Here is an 18,757-nt window from a genome sequence, read left to right on the forward strand (position 1 = left end):
TATTAGTCTGGATCACAAGCGTATATTTTCTTGAATAACTCTCCCAAAAACCCTTTGGGAAAAATATGAGGAGAACAGTATTTGATATGCTGCGAAAACTCCTTTAAAGCCAGGTGGGAAAAATAAGGAGAAAATGATACAACATATAATGATCATTGTCTCTTTGATAACTTATATGAGAAAACTTAAAAGTATAAAACTCATTGTTAAGTTTGGATGACAATTAATATGTCCTAATACATCCGTTAAAACCCCCAATGGAGAAAATAAGAGGTATGACATATATTCTTGTGTTGATATTACCTCATTAAAACCTTAAAGAGAACCATGTGAGTAAACTCATAAAAGGGAAAAAGAGTGTAATATAATGTTTGAATGGGTTATAATTAAGAGAGATACTGCCCCTGATCCTTGCAAATCACGAAGTCGTCGCATACCAATTCCACGAACATATATTTCAAATGTTGAGGCTGGTAGAGATTTTATGAATAGGTCAGTGAGATTATCGTATGATTTAACTTGCAAGATGTTTATATCCCCACTCTTTTGTAATTCATGAGGTTAAAACAATTTAGGTGCAATATGTTTAGTGATATTGCTCTTTACGTAGCCTGTTTGCATGTGAGCAACACAAGCAGCATTATCTTCGTAGATAATGGTTGGAGATTCGATAATAACCTTTACCACATGATTGTTGTACGTGGTTTATCATCCTGCGAAGCTAGAGGCATTCGCGTGATGCCTCATATAAGACGGATATTTCAGAATGATTGGTGGATGTAGCCACTAGGGTCTGTTTAGAAGACTCCCATGAGACCCTTGCATGTTCTAGCTGAGGTAAGGGTATCTCCAGCAATGCGGCCCAAACAGATTAAGCAGTTTGTTTTGGTCTGCGCGGATAAAAGGGTGACGCAGACTTAGATGGATTAGCCGTGGATCGATGCATTTTTAGCCCAAATTTAAACCAGTCATGCGGACTGAAGGCATCCGCCCCAACCAACCCTTGGCTTTTGGGTCGCCATCAACACCAACCGCTCGTTTCCTGCATCGTCATTAATGTCATCCATGTGTCGGTTATTTTTAATGTCGACCGGTCGGGTCCATATCCTCACACCAGTCCCTCACCCACTGCCACTTTGGGCCAGTCCCCACGAACAACGAGTTCCATATTGCCAGCAGCAATGACGAAGAAGGGGTGGCTACGGAAAAGGGTGGCCGCAACGACCATGAGGTCGGGTCCTCCTTGGGTCGCCGCCACCTCCATGCAACCGTAACTACGTCGGCATGGAGGTGGCACGTGCCTTCTGGAAGGAAAACATCCCATGCCATGTTCAATGTGCACCTACCTAGTAGGTGGCACCTGAACTGGACCAAGGCCCGCCCGACACGTCCCGCTCCTTGGGAAGGGCCGGGCCGCAGCCTTGATATCCACAGTCGGCAGCTACCGCAAGATCTGTGACACAACCCCGCTTACGCCCCCCAACTTTCCCTTATGGGACATGTGGCTCGAGTTGGGGCACAACCTGCGGCTCATCACCTACTTCCTAGGCGGCGCGCTGCCGACCCACGAGGAGCAGGACCGAGAAGAGTGCGACGACACTAAGGACTACGAGGCCCTCGTCAAGCTCGAGCAAGAGCTGAAGGCAGCGGTCGTCAACCAGGAGGATGAGGTTCCCTACATCCGCCTGAGCTGGATGAGGAGGAGGCCCTCAAGCTCGCCCTCGAGCAGTCCGACCTACAGGAGTTTACTAGGTGGGATGGGCTCAGGGAGACCCTGCGACAGTTAGCACTGGCGCAACAGCACCCTGCCACGCCTCCGGTGACTCCACCGTGCTAAGTAGGCCCAGTCCAACCATCGTCGTTGTGGAGCGCACACATGCCTCCTGCTCTAGCGCCTACGCCACCGCAGGGTGTGCCCTGGTGGCATGGACCATCGTCTGCACCTATGTAGCATTGGTGGCATGCGCTTGGGCCATCCACGCCAGCACCGGAGCCGCCGATGTAGTGGTCACCCGCTCCTGTGCCACCATGGTCATGGTCGGCGAAGACGGCGCATACCCTAGGTAGCTAGGGTTTTATCTATTCGCAAACAAAGCTAGGGTTTTATCTTTTTATTATGTCCTTTTTTGGGTCCTTTGTGTAATTATTTTAATATATGCAGTATTAATGAAAAAAGTGTCCGGCCGCTAGGTTCACTCCCGACTCTAAACGGATAATTGCAGGCCTGTCCACGATCAAACGGATTAAATTGGATAAATTTGGTATATTTGAAATGGCTGGCTAAAATAGGATTCGGAGGGCGTAACCTTGAACCGAAGGCGGGTTTCTTGTACTAATCCTGTCGTCTTCCCGACTGGCTTCCCCGAGTCTCCGGCCAATTCCATCGTAGAAACAGGCGCCGAGTCCACGGCCACCGCGCGGCCCCATCTCCGGCGAGCCATGTCCGGCGGAGGTTGCAGCGTCCGCGCAATCTGGATCCTCAAGCCGCACGATACGGTCGCGTTCTCCAGGTACGCACGGCCGACTACGGGCCCACCTCACGAACCCTCGAGATGAAATCCGGGGCTTCTTGAGCCAAGATTCATCCCTTTGGGTCCCGGGAACTCACCTCCCCCTCTCCTATCAGGCGGTTTGCGGTCGTGGAGAAGCGTTGGCGGGTCGCGTGGGAGGCTGAGGGGAAGGGGAAGGGCGCGGAGATGCCGCTGCCGGAGGACTACGAGGTCGCCGCCGCCTTTGCCAACCGCCGGAGAAGGTATTGTGTTTGCTTCATGGCTCTTGGAGTAGCTTGCTTTTGAGAATTTGTGTGGTCTTGTAAAATGCAGATGCTAAATTACTCGTGTGGAAGTGAATTAGGTATTACGATTATAATTTAGATGGCAGGGTCATGAACAATGTTATTTCTCTTGAACAAAGGATAAATGAGTCATGTATAGGTGCTCATCTTAGTACTGTAGTTCATCGACTGAAACTATAACTGCATCAGCACATGTTGTGCCATGTTTATGATTTTAGAAATAGATGTGATAAACACTTGAATATGAACATTGTGCAGGGAAGGCACGGCACGCGGTTCTGGTATCCGCACAAGCGTATCATCTGTGGGATCTGATTCTTGGGTCGATGATCCAATTGCTCGCCACATTATATCCCTTCAGATCGACAAAGAGGAAGGGTGTGGTTTTATGCTGTGGCCAGTGGTTCTTCAGAAACGTGGAGGTTATTATGTCCTTGTGCTGCCTCTGGTGGATCCACAGTCGTTTAGAGCGTTCGAAAGCTTATTGAAAAGACCTGATTGCGGGAGTTCAGCCAAGGAGAATGGCAATCTTTCTTCCATTCTGCTCAATCTTCCGTGCATAACAGGGTAATGTAAGTTTGCTTACCTGGTATTTATGTGTGTTCTTTCATGCTTCATTCTTTACGCTAGCCCCCATTTTCAACTCATTTATTTTACGGGAGTATTTGTGAGTTGTATAATGCCATGAACCAATTAATGACCATTTTCAAATTTTCATTTGGTCCGACTCTTATACTTCACGTTCCATCATAGGGCTTTTATGGTTGCAAATGTTATCGGGGACATAATTACTGGTGATGTTGCTGAACCGGAGGTGATTGTTAGTTCGGGCCCCTCTGTTGGTGGACTTTTAGATTCATTGACTGGAAGTATAGGTATTTCAGCCCGACCAAAACCTATCACTGCACCTGTTGCAGCCCAAGTTGCATCAGTTTCCTCGCCCGTAGGTGCTGCTCAGTCAGACTCTCTAAAAGGTGGCATAAGACCGTTTGACAAGGATTTACTCCGGAACTTCATTATAGGTGCTATGCCTTTTGGTGAGTAACTGAGTACCAATGGAACATCCTGTTATGGAATATAACATTTTGTTTTCTTCTATCATCTAGCTTCATTCATCTGCTTATTGATTAGCCAACTGAGCTAGCAACATATATTTGCAGGCACACCTCAGGATCTTAATTATGGCAATGTTACTTCAGTTAGAACAACAGGATTTTCAGCTGATCCTCTTCCGACAGACCAGAAGCAACCTGCCTGGAAGCCTTACCTATACAAAGGCAGGCAAAGGACTCTCTTCTCTAGCTTGGAGACTATAAATGCTGCACTCTATGACCGTGATGATGTGCCAGATTTCCTTTCTGTTTCCGGACAAGTGACCTGTAGGGCTGAACTGGAAGGGTTGCCAGATGTTTCTTTGCCACTGACTGGGTTAAAAGCTGCTCGTGTGGAGGTATCATCGTTCCATCACTGTGTTCAAGCTTCAGAGCCCAGTGGTGATAAGCAATCTCTCATATTTCAACCACCAATAGGAAATTTTGTTTTGATGCACTATCAAGCTCCATGCAACAACGATCCACCTGTTAAAGGATTCTACCAGTTGTCTATGGTATCTGAGAACGAAGGTGCTTTTTTATTTAAGCTAAGATTGATGGAGGCTTACAAATCTCCGTTTCTTATGGAATTTTGCACGGTGACAATGCCTTTTCCTCGAAGAAGAGTTGCATCATATGATGGAAATCCATCAGTTGGGATGGTTTCAATGACAGAACATTCAATCGAGTGGAGAATTGTTTCAAGTGGCAGGGGCCTCAGTGGTAGGAGCATTGAGGCCACCTTTTCTGGTACTGTTAGATTTCATTCTAAAACAACCCAGCGAGTAAATTCATTGTTTCAGTCAGTTTCAACCACAGCATATACTGAAGATAGTGATTGTGAGCAAGATAACACTAAGAATAGTTCTAACTTGGATGACTACCTCATGGAAAAAATGAACAAGGACCTTCCAGCAGTTGACTTGGAGGAGCCATTGTCTTGGCATGCTTATAATTATGCTAAGGTTTGTCCTTACCTCCTTATTTAAGCATGATGTTGTTAGTCTGGCTAGAAATCATGTTATGAATATGAGTTAGTTGGGAACAATCAACAATCATACATTGTCATTATATTACTGACATGCCTGATTACTCTTGGTCATGTTGTCACGTAAATAACTTCTCAGCATAGTAGCTCTCTCAGTTGTTTTGTTCCTTCATATTGGATCATAAAGCAGTTGATTTTCATGGTATTATTTCGTTCGTATAATATTTATATCTGGGAGCCACCACTGTATCATCTATGTTTTTTCTTTTGTACACCCATGAAGTCTTTTACTAATATCCATACAGCAGCACACTGCACACATCATTTTTGTTCCCGCTCAGACTTGTTTCTTTGAAATATTAATCGGCTATTAAATATTTTCCAGGTTTCTTTTAAGATAGTTGGTGGCACGTTGTCTGGACTTATAATCGATCCAAGATCTGTAAGTAACTTGTAATCTTTCTTGATCGCCTATGATGGTTTATCCTCCTTCCATCTTCAGTCAGTCAGTCAAGTATCTTAACACTGTTATCCAATTGTTGTCCTCAGGGTTGTAGCTCAATTTGCTTACACGATGTTTTCCAGTCTCAAGTGGCAAAATGGCAACCAAAGCCTTTTTGTTTTGGTTTCCGTTTCCGTTGGATTCATTTCCAGTATTAGTTATTACCATGTTTAAGAGATTACTTAATAATAACTCCCTTAAATATTTTGACATCCATAATTAATTGGTTATTTGTTCGTGCTGAAGTGGTAGTGCCTGATAGGTGATACATATTAAACTTTTCTTACAACCATGCTTTGCTCCCTTACATTTCCTGACCTTCATAATTAAGTGGTAATTTTGTTTGTACTGTATCATTTTCTCCGTGTTTCATTCAAATAAATGAATCACAATATACACCATGTTTTTAATACCTTAACAACCTTCTGCAGGTAACCATTTACCCTTCTGTTAAAGCTCCAGTAGAATACTCAATGCAGGTACTTTCTTATTCTCATTGACTCCAACTTTTGTTCTTTCAGATAGTCAATGTGCGGAAAACAGTTAGCTGCTTTCACAGCATATCATAATTAGTCTTAGAGAATATCACAAACAACATGAAGAAAGGCACAGAACCTGTGTAACAACACTCACAGGCTCCAAACTGTCTTAGGCCTGACCATGTACTGGCTAAGCCACACACGTGTAGCATGCTCTTTGTGTTTTCATACTCGCTTCACACAGAAAGGTTTGCAAGGTGGGACAATCCCAAACATGGGCATATTCTCTAGTGGGCTCAGATGTACCTGGAGCAGGTTGCAGATGCAAACATATGAACTTGGTTTCTTAGTGCTGAACTAGCATTTTGGTCTACTTCTGTTGCATAGAGCTATTGGCTAAGCGGACACATGAGAAACTTAAATGCACTTACAAACTTCAGTCGAAAAACAGTCTCCAAGTAGCTGGAGACAATTTTGAAAGGATTGACGAGAGCATCTGCATCCCTGCTTATTACCTCTTCCACCTAACAACCTGATCTGTTCATCTGTAAAACTCTCGCCTTCAGCTAAAACACAATTGACACTAGAGTAGCATCACACAAGATTGTTCCACGAATAAAATTTTAGCTTTTTATCCAACATACAAAACTGTACTTGCATTACTATGTTTGTACTAATCTGTTATGACACCTGGGTGCTGAAAGGCGAAATTCAATGGGATAGTCTTTGGTAACATTCTTCTCCTTTAACAGGCCTCTTCTGGAGACTACATATTATGGAATACCTTAGGAAAATGTCCTACCGCAGCCTTGCCGAAGGAATCATGATCGCCAGTGTTCATCTCCAGGCACGGCTCTCCATGGTTTTTTGGTCTTACCAGGGCTGTCCTGGAAGTTTTGTTTTAGTTTTTGTTGAGGAAATAGTGCTTCGAGTGGGAAACAACAAATCTGTACATCTTTTTTGTCAGGCTGTTTGATAAGCCGAGCTTAGATTTCATGGCTCTATGCGATCTCTGGTCCATGGTCTTATTAGCAATACTTTTTCTCTATCTCTTGGAGTATTTTCATTGCATCCAAATTCGTTGCTCGTTGTATCGTTCTTTCTACCATCACCATTCAATTCGTGGTCTGTTGAGAAGCTGGAGACAGGTTGATCTGAATTTGTTCCTCGTTAAATTATGTTGCCACTGGAAAGACGAGCTCAGACCATATAGGCATATACTGGTGTGTATGTATAGTGGAGCACAGCATTGTGCAGCTTCTTGTTTCAGGTTCACTGAATAGAGACACAACTTTGTTTTTGCCATGTCATGCATGACGCAATAGATATTTTATAGTATTAGAAGCGTCTCTTTTCTTTTCTTAGTACCCTCTCTGCTACTGTACTACTAAAGTGGTTTGGATTCGATTTGGTCATTTCCACATACTATACTGTATAATCTTTCATGTTTGAGGCTGCTCAAGCAGAGAAAGTGATGGTCACTTTCCAGAGACCAAAGCTAACTCTGCCACTTCTGCGGCCTCCACTTCTATTTTGTTTGGAGGATTCTCAACTTTTACTATTGAACCTTTGATTTGATCATGTTGGAATCGTGGCATCTGATCTGCGTCTTTAAACTTGTCTAGATTTTCAAAAATTATGAAAAGAAATCATGTAGTAGTAGATAGTGTTGGTTGAACCAAGTTTAAAATAGCGTGCTAAAAAGAAATAGTGGCGGCCTCCTTCGCACGCTATATCGTGCTATAATTTAAATAGCGTTTTGAAAAACCCTGGCTATAGCCTAAAGGTAAAGGATTTCAATTCAAAAATGGCAAATTCATGCATACATGACTACAAACAAAAATAGTTCTCCAACTTTTTAGAAGAGAATCAACATTCCACAAAGCAACAAAATAGTACTCCCTCCATCCACAAAAGGATGTCTCATCTTTGTCTAAATTTGTATGTATTTACACACAAACAATGTAGATACAGGCATATTTTGACAAAATTGAGACATTCTTTTGTGGACAGAAGGAGTATAAATTATTTAATCATCAGTATTAGCGATATTATCTTACGATTCACAAAAGAAATCTGTAGACACGTCTATCACCATAATAAATAGAAAGCAATTTCTTCTAAGGACGAAAACTCAAACCCTTGTACCAATAGGCTGGAAAAATAGTGTGCTAACGTTATGATGTTTTAGCGCAATATAACATGTTATTTTGCAAACAACGCCATATTAATAAAATTTAGTGTGAAATATGCAATTATGTACTATTAGCGAAGAAACAACGTGCTTTTTAAACCTTGGTTAGAACCCTATGCATGTAACTTTCAATAATTCTTAAAAATAATTGCATTTGAGTTTCTACTAAATACATGTGTGTGTGATTTTTTGAATTTTTTAAAACTTATAAATACTTTTTTGTAATATTTAAATCTTCCAATTTTTAAAGTCAGATTCTAAAAATTCAGAGGCTGCTGCCCAAGCAGAGAAAGCGATTGGCACACTTCACAGGGACCAAAAGCTGATCCTGTCACTTTCGCGCCGCCCCCTCCATCTTCCTAGAAATCGCAACATCCGCCAACAGTTATATAACTTCCCAGTTCCCACCTCCCAGTGAGGCTTCAAACTGAAAATCTACCACCTCAAACTACCGAGAAATTCTGAACGCACCCCCACCACTACCGGCGATGAGCACCACCGAGGGAAAGCCGTCGCCGGACGCCGCTGCGGTGGAGGAGATGGCGCGGGTGGCGGCGACGTGGTGCGCGATGCACGGGCTCGTCGTCGGGGACCGCGCGGACCCGGTAAGGTTCTTGGCTCCTCGCCTCCTTGGCTCACACACACTTCCACGGAAATCAACCTGAGAAAACATTGCTGCTGTCCTGTCGTCTTGCAGAGATCAGGGACAGTTCCTGGAGTTGGGCTGGTCCATGCTCCAATATCCCTGCTCCCGTCGCGCCTGCCGGAGTCGTTCTGGGAGCAGGCGTGCGAGCTGGCTCCGATTTTCAACGAGCTTGTGGATCGTGTCAGCTTGGATGGGGATTTCCTGCAGGATTCCTTGTCTAAGTGAGTACCCTTGCCATGATAATGTCTCCACGTTTTCCATCCAGAGCCCTACCTGCAAGTTGACCAAGATAAAGAAGCATACCAGCTCACAAGATCATGACAATTACTCTTGTTGATAGGCCTTATATTTTTTAGATATCTATGAATCAGATTATTTGTAATTTAATAAAAAAAATAGTGCAACTGTTGGACTAACACAGCGATACTTGTACTTTCAGAACAAGGCAGGTTGATGATTTCACTTCGAGGCTCTTAGATATTTACAGGAAGATGATGGATGCAAACAAGGAGGAGGTGATTCGCCTGAGCTTTACTACTGAGTCAATTTCTACCTGAATAATAATAGATCCATCTAGTCTCTTGGTCAATGTCTTAGTGCTGATTCTTTTACCAGAGCATTCGATTGGGATTGCACCGATCAGATTATATGCTGGATTCAGAAACCAATTCTCTTCTTCAAATAGAGCTCAACACTATTTCAGTATCTTTTCCCGGGCTTTGTTCCTTAGTGACTGAGCTTCACAGGTAAAGTCCAACCGTGAATATATTTAGTATTTGCACTGCTACGCTTAAATGTATCTGCATTATTCATTTACTTGAGAAGTCTGGTAAGGAAATAGAAATATATCGTGCTCATGGTTCTTATGTCTAAAAAATGATCGCTACACATGTTGCATTGTAGTTGTGATGTTAAAAAATATGTGTTATGTGCTTATTTACATATAAGTAAGAATTGCTAAACGCGTAAACTGCACAGCTGGAGTAGTAGGCATTTTCACTGCCCACTGAATATATTTATTTTGCTTTGGTATTTAACATGAATGATTGTCCTGATTTAATCAGGTGTCACATTGGTAGAAAAAGTACTAATGTACAGCCCCCCTTACTGATATTATTCAGCAAGTTGCACATTTCTAAAATTAATGAAATAATACTAGGTCTTTATTAGTATCTTCTGCATTCGTTGCTAGTATGTCAGACGATAGAGATGGGCTTCAGGAGAAATACTAAACCATACACTGCCACAGATGAGGGAAGCTTTTACTGTTTGCTGATTAATTCATCTTGATACATGCCTGTCACTCTATAGGGATGACTTGGTCCCTACAAAATAACTTCTAACTTAAGGATGCTTATCTCTATTGACTGTAATATATTTATGAGGAATAAACCAAATGAAGGAGACAAATTATTCATCGAATTTCCAAGTTCCAACTAATGCTTCACTAGCGGTCCTACATGAATTGAGAAATGCATTCATAGTATGTGCTGTGAATCCATTTCTTACCAATGGATATTATGAAGTTTCTACTTCTTTTGTACCTATCAGGTCATTTCTGATTAGAGTTGTTGTTTGGTCATCAATATGAGTAGTATATCAACTGAGAACTAATTGCTAATTTGCTATGCAGGACTTTGATTAATCAGTATGGGAATTTATTGAGTCTAGACGCCAAAAGGGTTCCTGGAAATGAGGCAAGCCGTCAATTTGCTGGAGCATTGGCCAGAGCATGCGATGAGTTTAATGTTGACAGGTTCGGTACGCTGTAGTTGAATCATGCATATTGCAGATCTAACTAACTGAGTATTAACTGACACACTTTTTTCATGGAATGTTCAGTGCCGTAGTTATGATGATTGTTCAGTCCGAAGAAAGAAATATGTATGACCAATACTGGCTCGTCAAATATTTGAAGGAATCATATCCTTTTATGACTTGCTTTGGTACTTTTCGTAATGATGCGAACTGTGATTTTCTGTATCTTAAGTTTGCCTTCGTTAAAATGTTGTTCCTTCCCATGCAGTTGCCATCTCTTGTCTTCCTTGCCATATAACCTAGAGCTCAATCTTGCCATATGACCACTGTTAGTAGTTCCGGTTACCTGCTGGTCTCCAATTCAATGTTTATGATCTTCTTCTCACTTTGTACGCTAAAAACTTGCATCAAGTCTCAACATCAAATTTATGTTCCCTTGACAATTTGTTACACATGGCATAACAACTATTAGGAAAACCTTGTCAGAGGTGGAGGCTGAAGGCCAGGTTCTTCCTGATGGAACTCTTGTGGTGTATGTATTCTATGTTGGGGCTTATTGATTTGCAGCTTGGCGCTTTGCATTTTAGCAGTATCTGCAACCCTGCAGTATGTTCATTAAAGTTCTTGGAAAATGCAGAGATGGCAGGAAGGTCGCTGTGGTGTATTTTAGAGCTGGTTATACACCAAATGATTATCCTTCAGAAACGGTACGTTTATCCATTGTTTCCACCTTTCAACACAGCATTTTTTTGTGACGATTTGCCTGATTCAAGACAAAATTACCCTAAAAGTGTTCTCTTTGAGCTATATGTTATCATTTTAATCCTTAACATATCGAATACTTATACATCCTCCAGTTTATGTTGATTTCATTTTTTCGTTAATAGGGTCAACACGGAAGAAAATTTTGAGTATGTGTGGATCTGTAGCAATTATTTTTGCTGCTAATCCATGGCATCTTTTTTAATTGTAGGAATGGAGTGCAAGGCTTTTGATGGAGCAATCATCTGCTGTAAAGTGTCCTTCAATATCTTACCATTTAGTAGGGACCAAGAAGATTCAACAAGAACTAGCAAAACCTAATGTGCTTGAAAGGTGATTCAGTTTTTCACTACCATTGGGTGGAACGCATTTGAATATACCTGTGATGTGAACTGCATATCGCGTTATTGGTCTACCTAAGTTCATGAATAAATGCTAGGTAGCAGACAATTTGTACTGTTGTTGCTATACTGCTTCCATTTGTGATCAGATCAATTATCAGTCTTTGATATACATTAAAAACCCATCTGACCATAATTTGTTCCTTATACAGGTTTCTCGAAAATAAGGAGGAAATTGCCAGTCTTCGTCAATGCTTTGCAGGGCTATGGAGCTTGGATGATGAAGATGTAGTCAAATCTGCAATGGAAAACCCTGACTTGTTTGTCTTGAAGCCTCAACGTGAAGGCGGAGGTTTGTTTTTAGCAGTAATATATGCATGTAGTTTTTCCCATTTTTCTTAGGAAAATTCTCATTGTTTGTTGGTACGCTGTTAATGTATAGGGAACAACATATATGGCCTTGATGTGCGAGAGGCTCTAATCAGACTCAAGAAGGAAGGAGGAGATGCTCTGTCAGCCTACATACTGATGCAAAGAATCTTTCCCAAAGAATCTCTTGCTAATCTGGTCCGAGGTGGTGTTTTCCATGAAGCGCTCACAGTATCTGAGCTTGGGATATATGGAGCCTACTTGCGGTATAATCAGTGTTTGAAACACAAAGTCCGAGCACTAGTGCTCCTCATAAGATGGTGTTTTTTTCCGACAAATGGTTTATAACTTGATTTCTGATTTCAGGAACAAAGATAAGGTGATCATCAATGACAAGTGTGGTTACTTGATGCGAACAAAAGTTTCTTCATCAGATGAAGGTGGTGTTGCTGCAGGTTTCGCTGTTCTGGATAGCTTATACCTGACCGAAAAGGTGATACACACATCAGTTTGACATATTTCATAACAATGAACTGGTCATGTTTGGAGCGTATTAGCTCTAGGTAAATGGTTCTGTGTGATATTTATTGGGAAATCTTAAAATAAGATAAGAAGGAAACAACCTTTGCTGTCATCCATTCGCTATATCTATTGATAGCATGCGGTCAAGGAAATCTGAATGATAATTTCGAGAGCAACTTAGGAGTAATCAAAACTGAAGCTTCATAAATACCCGGTCTATAATTTTTAGGCTTCTTTGGTACTAAACCTAATTGAACCGTTCATTTGGTTGTTTCTGCAGTGAGAAAACCTCAGGAATACCACCTACAAGTTCCAACCGGTATTGACCTACCATGGTTTTAGCACTATGTTGCATTGGTTGCAACAGCTGATATGTAAAGTAGCTGCACAATTTGCAGCAAGTGGCCATCATCATACACCACACTAGTGAAGAATAATCATATTATGTATGCACGACTTGTGTCTATACTAAATAATAATCTTTCTGAAAAAAAAACAGATTATGGAACTTATAATCTTTGAATCCCTCCTGGAGCGCAAGGCAGTTTATGTTGTGTGCTGTTAATGTGAGTTTCACGTGTCACCATTTCTCTTTTGATTTTAATCATATATGAAGAAATTATAAAAGCTCCCAAACATCTTTGATCTTGCCCCGGGTCTCTTTTTTCGCAAAAACGTAAAAGCCTTGTGTTTCGATGCATTGATAAAAAAGAAGGTTATCTTCACTTGTGCCCCTAGGAAAAACAGAACGGTGTTGGCTGAGCTCATCTCTGGATCTTTGGTTCACACTTCCCAGCCTTATTATTGTGGGGCCCCGGACTTATCAGTCCAGAACTCCTGTTATGCATACAATTTCACGATCCCAAGATCATTCCATCGTGAATACATAACCGAACTGATACCAGATTACATCATCCATTACAGTACCGAATTTAAATAATACGAAGTCTTACATCATAGGCCATCACGGCCGAAGTTCACCAAACAGCAGCGGAAACAACTTGAATCCAAAAGCGGTGGAACCCAAGTCAGGCCTTTACCCTACAGGCGGCTGACTGGGAGAGCGTCCTAGTTCGCGTCTTCGGCGTCGTACTCCTCTTCTTCGAAGTATTCTTCTTCACAGTCTGGTCAAGTAGATAACCAGGACAACAATGCCAATGAGTACTTTTGAATGTACTCGCAAACCACCTTAGAGAGAAATAAAGGAAATGCAATATGGCGGTAGCAAGGAACGAGGCACTAACTAAGGCGACAAAGAGCGAGAGGTGGTTCCTCTCGAGAGTAGGGCATCTTCATATCTTTGTTGGAAAACTTTTATAAACACTTTTATTTCGGACTAATAGGTAAGGGTGACCCAATTTAACTTCAGCCATCTCATATGGCCAACTCCTTTCCAGATTTTTCCACCGTACCTCGCGGTACACTTTCCACCGATCGCACGGCGTTACTTTCCCAAAACATTATTTGAGAAAACACTTTTTAAAAGCCAAAAACTCTTTAGTGCTAAGCAGCAGCCTTTCCAGACCGTCCATGACCGCGGACACGGCTATTCGAATAGTTTTCACTCTGCAGAGGTTGTACACTTTCCCCACAAGATCCGGGTACTCATCGTGTGGGCATCATCCCTGCATAATAACCTATGCCACGACAAATACACGATCGCAGTTTTTCGCACTGCTCGCCTTAGCCTAAGACATGCCTAATGAGTTGTACCTCCCAACACCGAGTCCGGGCTGCCGTTTTCCCGGGAGTTGCAAAGTCCCCGACACCCGACCCTCCGGAATGCCATCCAACCACTTAGGCATCTTTCAATGGGAGCTCATAAGTTGTACCCCGCGTACCTAAACGGGCAAATGGGCTGCGTCCCTTCTCATGGGAAGAACCCCGGTCGAAGCGTCCATGGTCGGACTGCCACTACACTTGCAGGACTCAGTCTAAGGCGAGACAAACTACTACACTACGCCCCGTGCCCACTTTGGGGTAATGTGGTTGCACTGTTTTTCAGTCCGGGTGAGTACTTAGGCGCTAAAGTTTTCGAAAATATTTCCTTTCCTCAACTTGCCTTCAGCAAATCTCCTTTTCATAAACATTTCTCATTTGATAAACTCACACTTGGGCAGGGCTACCCCTTTCCAAGGTTTGCCAAATACTTCTTTGCTTGAAAACAATTTTCGTAAACATTTTTCCGGGGCTCCCGACCTATAGTCCACTTCTTCTTCGAAAAATGGCGACAAGGATGACAAGGTGATAAGCACCATATCACTAATTGGGATTTGTTCAGTAGGTACCAACGAGGGCTGCACCCTAAGGGTGGAATAATAAAACTCCCGGTGGCACTAACCACCGACAAAAATAAATAGAAGACATGCACCTTTGTAAAACTTGTAATAATGCAAGAATAAGATATATATAGGATCAGAGATGCATCAAGAGGTGGCTTGCCTTGCTCAGCAAAGTGTCCCTGGTCTTCTTCTTCAAATCCCCCAAAGTCACCTCCTCCTTCTTCTCCGGCGGCGTTCGAATCTATCGTCGCGCAAATAAAAGAACCACACCATACAAATCAACAAACTATCTCCAGAATAATGCACACAAAAATCTGATAAAATCACAGTAGGTAGAGGTTGACAAATGCAAGCTACTGAAAGTGGTTTCACCCATTTATGATTTTTAAATCAAAAGATATGATTTTTGCAATTCCAGAATTGACTTATGCACCATTTAAATGACCTAAATGTTTCTGGAAGTCACAAAAATGCATGCAGCATATCTACAGAAAGCTATTGGCATGTAGAACACACCTGCACAAGAATCATATGCAAATAAAATTTCTACTGTCCCAAACAATTTAATCAATACAGAAACCAGAGCACACCAATTCTTAAACCAGCACTAACCAGAGCATCTCCTACCAAAACAAAGTATACCCCTGGATAGCTAAGAACAAATGTGAGCTAATTCCACTGGATTTGTATTTTTCTGATTTGTGAATGATTTTATAAAAATCAAATACTGAAAAGATATACTGTTTCAGTAATTAAATCCTTAGAATTAAACCATAACTCTTAAAAATATTTCCTTTGGCACAAAATTACCCTATAGGTATATCTACCAGTAGCACTTGGTTTCATTTCAAAATCATTATTATTTTTCGAATTAAAAATCCTTTACTGCCTCTCTGGACAGATCTTATTTTCTAAAACAATTAAAATCCAGAAAGCTCCTGCATGCTACACTAGTGTCAAAATGAAGCTACTAACATACACTTCACAACCAAATTGACCTCATGCAGAAAGGTTGCATAAAGATCACACAATAATTAAATTACATAATCAGACACTTTTTAGGTTTATATTTTGCAGCACATATCCACGAGCACGGAATGACATGCAGGTAATTATTTGTGGTAGAGATTTCATTTGTGAGCATTTAGAACTTTGAATCAATAAATTTGGTTACTGTATGAATTTATGGAATTTCGAAACCTACACAGGAATTTACTGGCAGGTTAATTAGAGGAAAAAGAGAAAAGGTAGGCGGGCCGGAGATGCTTGGGCTCGGCCAGATCCGGCCCGGCAGCGCTTCGGCTGCGCGGGAGAATCATCCCGCTCAAACGCGGGGACGTGGCGGGCCACGTTGGCCGGTGGGCCCCAGCCAGGCATGCATGCACGAGGAGGTCTTCTCCTTCCTCGCGACGCACCACGCCGGCGGGACCCTGGCGGTTTTCTGGAGGCTGCCGCGCTCACCTGGGGCCGCAGTTTTCGACGAGGCTCGGTGCGTTGGACTCGGCGGAGACTCCTCTTCCGAATGGAGGTAGCGGCGGCGCAAACAGCAGCGGCCGGCGACGGTCGACGGCGACGGGGCCTCTCAGCTGCTTACGGTACCGGCGGCGTCGGAGGATTCCTAAGGACAAACGAGAAGGCGTGAGCGAGGAAGTGATGCGGCGCATCAAATGAGGAGGATAGGGAGAGAAACTGCGGGGAGTCCGCGTCGGCAACCTTCACGGCAAAGCCACGGGTAGCGCGGCGAGCTCGACGGCGGGGAGGAGCAGGGCTCCTCTCCGCTCCAAGGGGTGAGAGGGTGGCGTGCTGTGGAGGTTGTGGTGACGAAATGAGAGAAGGGAGGGGTTGGGCGCTTTAAATAGGGAGCCGGCCGGCGCATGGTGCACCAGGTCCGTGCACCGACGGGAGAGGCGGCCGGCCGCGGGGGATTGGCTGGTTTGGGCGGCGTCGCTGCGACGTTGCGAGGTGGTGCCGCGGCTTGGAAGCTAGCGGGCGTCGCACAGCGGGACAGAGGGGGTAGGACGCGACGGGGCGGGCTACAGGCGGTGCTCCATGACGTGACCCGACGACGGGGCGCCGGCGTGCAGCGAAGGAGAGACTAGGGCGTGGCTCAGAGGTGGGTCTCCGAGGCTTTGTGATGTCGTGCAAGCCAGAGGACAGAGTTAGCTGCACCGGAGAGGGGTGGTGAAGTAGAGAACGTGGCCGCGTCGGGCAGACGCGTTCGTCAGCCATTGGGGGTTGGCGTCGCGGGTCAAGGAGAGGGAGGGTAAAAGGGCGCGCGTGCTGTTGTCTGGGAGGGAGAGAGGCAGCTGGTGGTCGAGCAGGACGTCCAGAAACAGCCAAGGATAGAGTAGGGAGGGAGATCTCCTTGATCTCACGTTGGTTCCCGAGGTGGTGACCATGGGGAGAGAAAGAGAGAGAGGGGTCGAGTGTGGGTCCTGGGAGGGAGCAGGGTGGTGCTGTAGCTTCCCCGTTCATGCGTGAGGGTGCTTGGAGAGGTTGGGTAAAGAGAGAGAGAAGGGTGGGAGGGGTGGAGATCATGGCCGGCATGGCCATTTCCTCCCACTCACCAATTTTTGAAACTTTGAACAAGCCTCAAGGATGTGATCCCAATTGATTTACGAGCATAAACATGATGAGCCAAGTGATGTGCTGCCTTGGAGAATTTTCGGAGATCAAATTTGAGAAAAGAATAAAAAGATATGGGGGGGTGGAATTTGCAATAAATAGGATCTAGGAAGATCACAAGTGAGCATGATCACATGCACTAGGGTGTGAGATGGTGTGGAGGAATAGTGGAAAGAAGGATCAAGGGAGAGGTAAGGATCATGGCATGTATGGTCATTCTCATCCATTTCAAATTTCGAAAGTTTTTGGAGTAGCCACATAGAGATGATCCAAGTTAATTCTTGATGCATAAGGTGATGAGTCAATGGCCCTCGTGTTTGGGAGAATTTTCAGAATTGGAAATTGGAGTAAAGAAGAATTAGATATGGAAGAATTTTCATGTGAGCATGATCATATGCTCAAAGGTTTTATGGGCAAATTCTAATCTTGCTCCCTAATAAGAAAAGGAATTCCCAAAATTAATAGGTAGGTTTAGGGTTTTAATGATCCACACACAACACAATATTCACAAGCAACTTACACCCAATCTCTACAATGCATGAGTATGAGGAACTATATGCATGCAATTTTTGAGAAGCAGAAAAGTTTTTGTTGGCCCAAGATTTTGCATTTCAAAGATTAAACCAATGCACAAAAGTTGGGTTGTTACAAACCTTCCCCCCTTAAAATGAATCTCGTCCTCGAGATTCGGTGGCTAAGAACTGAAGAGTGAGGGGAAATCTTTTCGGAGCTGATCTTCTCTTTCCCAAGTGGCCTCCTCCTCGGAGTGATTAGTCCACTGAACCTTGCAAAATTTTATCTTCCTTCTACGGGTGAGACGAACAGCTTCTTCAAGAATCCGAAGGGGTACTTCTTGATAGGTTAAGTCGGTGTTGAGGTCGAGGGTGCGATAATCGATGTTCTTGAATGTCTCAGGCTTGTCAGGCACTTGGAGGCATCGTCGAAGAAGAGAAATATGGAACACATCATGGAAATCCGCTAATTCAGACGGCAGTTCCAACTGATAGGATACTTCACCCCTACGAGCAAGAACCTTGAAGGGTCCAATATATCTGGGGGCAAGCTTCCCTTTGACGTGAAATCTCTGCATTCCCTTGAGTGGAGTGACGCGAAGGTAGGCATGATCACCAACATTGAATGTCAGCTCACGACGCTTAGAGTCAGCATAACTCTTCTGACGGGATTGAGCAGCCTTGAGGCGATCACGGATTAATTGAACTTGCTCTTCAGCTTCGCGGAGATGGTCAGGTCCAAAGACTTGACTATCTCCGGTCTCGGACCAGTTGAGAGGGGTTCGACAACGGCGACCATATAGAGCTTCAAAGGGGGCCATCTGCAGACTAGCTTGGTAGCTATTGTTGTAAGAGAATTCCGCGAAGGGGAGACAATCTTCCCATTTGGCTC

At 43.5% G+C, this 18,757-nt stretch overlaps 2 protein-coding genes across 2 annotated transcripts; both read left to right on the plus strand.

Moving 5' to 3' along the window:
- Positions 1–2,660: 2,660 nt before the first annotated feature.
- Positions 2,661–5,800, plus strand: LOC124654611 (AP-5 complex subunit mu-like). Its single transcript, XM_047193605.1, has 6 exons — positions 2,661–2,752; positions 3,053–3,361; positions 3,548–3,831; positions 3,955–4,850; positions 5,259–5,315; positions 5,423–5,800. Exons 1-6 carry the CDS (start codon positions 2,697–2,699, stop codon positions 5,531–5,533), a joined length of 1,713 nt encoding a protein of 570 aa, XP_047049561.1. The 5' UTR covers positions 2,661–2,696; the 3' UTR covers positions 5,534–5,800.
- Positions 5,801–8,521: 2,721 nt separating this feature from the next.
- On the plus strand, positions 8,522–12,971 carry LOC124653826 (glutathione synthetase, chloroplastic-like). Its single transcript, XM_047192890.1, has 13 exons — positions 8,522–8,653; positions 8,746–8,915; positions 9,134–9,209; positions 9,310–9,440; positions 10,328–10,450; positions 10,537–10,617; positions 10,904–10,984; positions 11,090–11,159; positions 11,426–11,547; positions 11,768–11,907; positions 11,998–12,190; positions 12,291–12,417; positions 12,727–12,971. The coding sequence occupies exons 1-13, from the start codon at positions 8,537–8,539 to the stop codon at positions 12,727–12,729; spliced, it is 1,434 nt and encodes a 477-aa protein (XP_047048846.1). The 5' UTR covers positions 8,522–8,536; the 3' UTR covers positions 12,730–12,971.
- The last annotated feature ends 5,786 nt before the right edge of the window (positions 12,972–18,757 follow it).

Source organism: Lolium rigidum, chromosome 5 (assembly GCF_022539505.1).
Source record: "Lolium rigidum isolate FL_2022 chromosome 5, APGP_CSIRO_Lrig_0.1, whole genome shotgun sequence".
Taxonomy (NCBI): Eukaryota; Viridiplantae; Streptophyta; class Magnoliopsida; order Poales; family Poaceae; genus Lolium; species Lolium rigidum.

Bases quoted from the DNA above. Each gene is read 5' to 3' on its own strand.
- LOC124654611 (XM_047193605.1), top strand. From the start codon at position 2,697: ATGCCGCTGCCGGAGGACTACGAGGTCGCCGCCGCCTTTGCCAACCGC. The intron at 3,362-3,547 runs GTAATGTAAGTT...GTTCCATCATAG, and splicing joins AATCTTCCGTGCATAACAGG to GGCTTTTATGGTTGCAAATG. The intron at 5,316-5,422 runs GTAAGTAACTTG...TGTTGTCCTCAG, and splicing joins TTATAATCGATCCAAGATCT to GGTTGTAGCTCAATTTGCTT.
- LOC124653826 (XM_047192890.1), top strand. From the start codon at position 8,537: ATGAGCACCACCGAGGGAAAGCCGTCGCCGGACGCCGCTGCGGTGGAG. The intron at 8,654-8,745 runs GTAAGGTTCTTG...GTCGTCTTGCAG, and splicing joins TCGGGGACCGCGCGGACCCG to AGATCAGGGACAGTTCCTGG. The intron at 10,451-10,536 runs GTTCGGTACGCT...TGGAATGTTCAG, and splicing joins GATGAGTTTAATGTTGACAG to TGCCGTAGTTATGATGATTG.